We start from the raw sequence: 1,872 nt of genomic DNA, 5'->3' as shown, positions 1-1,872 counted from the left end.
TATAAACGTCAGAGCAAATTTCCGCCATTTATGACTTTTGGAATAATTTAATTTTATCCCTGCCTGCAGTTTGTTCCTGCCAGTGAAGCTGATGAAAACTTTGTATATTTTCAGGGTCTCAAGCACTTTGAATTGCCTTGTTGCTGAAAATGTGCTATATAAATAAAATTACCTTACCTTAAGTGAAAAATGTTGACACCATAAAGTATTTTTTCTTTTATTATCCATGTTTTTGATTTTAATATAAAACATCCAGAAACTTTTTACTAAACTATTAAATTAGCAAATTATGAACTTGGCTAAAAACAACATAGATTTTAAAATAAATTTCTCGAGTTTGTTGTGGAGTTTAGACTAATAATATTTTGTAACCTAACAAATTTCTGTATTTTATTGTGAAAGGTTTTCTCTCTTTTATCCATGAGGCCCTGAAGTATGGAGGATTTTTTCTGACATAATCTTGGAGCACACATTTTCAGTCTGAAAGCAGGATTTCATGTCTTTTGTTCTCAAAACTTGTAACGCTGCGCAGGTTGCTACAATCGACACACAGGCACACCTGCTGAAGGAAACAAACGCACGCAGCACTTTCATTCTATTGGCTGAGAGGTTGCCAGGCGACTGTGCCAAAAGTTGTTTTCAGAAGCAAGCAAAGAGTCTGAGCAGAGACTAAGTGTGAGCGCCAGCAGAAGTTTTGAGAAGAAAGACATGAAGTCCTGCTTTCAAAATGAAAATGTGTGCTCTTGGATTATGGCAGGAAAATTCCTCCATAAGGAAGCATTTGTTGTGAAATGTCCAGTCCTTCGTCTCTAAGGTGCAAATGTCTGGAGGCTCCGTCCCCTGCAGCTCACTGGTGCGGAGCGCCCTCAGGTGGTTGGCTGCAGCAGCAGGACGGCCAGCAGGTTGCTCTCTGACTCCGCCCACTCCGCCCTCACCTGCAGCCTCACCTGCTCCCCCTGCCGGAGCAGCAGGAGCCCCACCCCGCCCACAGGCCCCGCCCTCTCCACCTGCCGCAGCAGCAGCGTCACCGGAGCCCCGCCCCTTTCGTGGCCCCGCCTCAGCAGGATGTGAGCGGAGCCTGGCCTCAGGTCCAAGGTGAGGATGAACAGGTAGAGTCCGTCCAGTGGCGCCGTGAAGAGTCTGGAGTTCTGACCCGGTCCAAAACTGATGGTTCTGCCTGATCCACCTACAAACAGCACGGAGACGCCTGATTGGTTGGAGGGGATCGGCTCACCTGAGGAGGAAAGATGATAATGAGGAGGTGAGTTCTGATGCTAGACTGATCAAGTTCTGACTCACCTGGTGACTCCCTCCGACTGCGCTGGCCGCCGCCACCTCCACCTCCTCCACCTCCTCCTCCTCTTCCTCCTCTTCCTCCCCTCTTCCTGTCCCTCCTCTTGGTCAGCTCCAGCAGCCGGTCCAGCTGCAGCGTGTCTCCGGACGCCGCCAGCGCCTCAGCGTTGCTGAAGACGTTCTTGAAGACCTTCAGGTGTTCCTCCAGGCCCCTCCGCAGCCAGAGCACCTCCGCCTGCAGCGCCGCCTCCCGTCCTGTAGGGGGCACCGCGCTGCTGTTGCACGAGCAGCTCCGCTCCTCCGCCCGGACCAGCCTCTGCTCCTGCTGCTCCACCTTCCTCTGCAGGTCCCGCAGGCTGTCTGCAGCGCTCTGCTCCGCCTGCAGGAGGCGCTGGTTCTCCCTGAGCGGAGCGCCGCTGTTCCCCCGGCGGCCAGCAGGGGACCAGGGGGGCTGGTGAGCAGCGGGGATCTCCTCTCTGCTTCCTGGTTATTAATATTCACAAATACTCATTAATATTCTCTGAATTTAAACCTCAAAGCCTATACATACATACACACACACATATATATATATATATA

At 50.8% G+C, this 1,872-nt stretch overlaps 1 protein-coding gene across 4 annotated transcripts in view; it reads right to left on the bottom strand.

Moving 5' to 3' along the window:
• Positions 1-546: 546 nt before the first annotated feature.
• Positions 547-1,872, bottom strand: part of mmrn2a (multimerin 2a) — a 16,531-nt gene continuing 15,205 nt past the window's right edge. For 3 of the 4 annotated variants that reach the window (XM_016663472.1, XM_007577019.2, XM_016663473.1), the window contains 2 exons: positions 1,300-1,776; positions 547-1,234 (listed from right to left, as the gene is read on the bottom strand). In XM_016663472.1, the coding sequence (XP_016518958.1) occupies positions 867-1,234; positions 1,300-1,776 (845 nt within the window). In that variant the 3' untranslated portion in view covers positions 547-866. The remainder of the gene's footprint in view (positions 1,235-1,299; positions 1,777-1,872) is intronic. The other variant, XM_016663471.1, reaches the window with a different exon arrangement.

The sequence above is a fragment of the Poecilia formosa genome, unplaced genomic scaffold (assembly GCF_000485575.1).
Source record: "Poecilia formosa unplaced genomic scaffold, Poecilia_formosa-5.1.2 Scaffold422, whole genome shotgun sequence".
Taxonomy (NCBI): domain Eukaryota; kingdom Metazoa; phylum Chordata; class Actinopteri; order Cyprinodontiformes; family Poeciliidae; genus Poecilia; species Poecilia formosa.
Note: the sequence above shows the minus strand (reverse complement) of the source record. Positions and strands in the feature narration are given on the sequence as shown.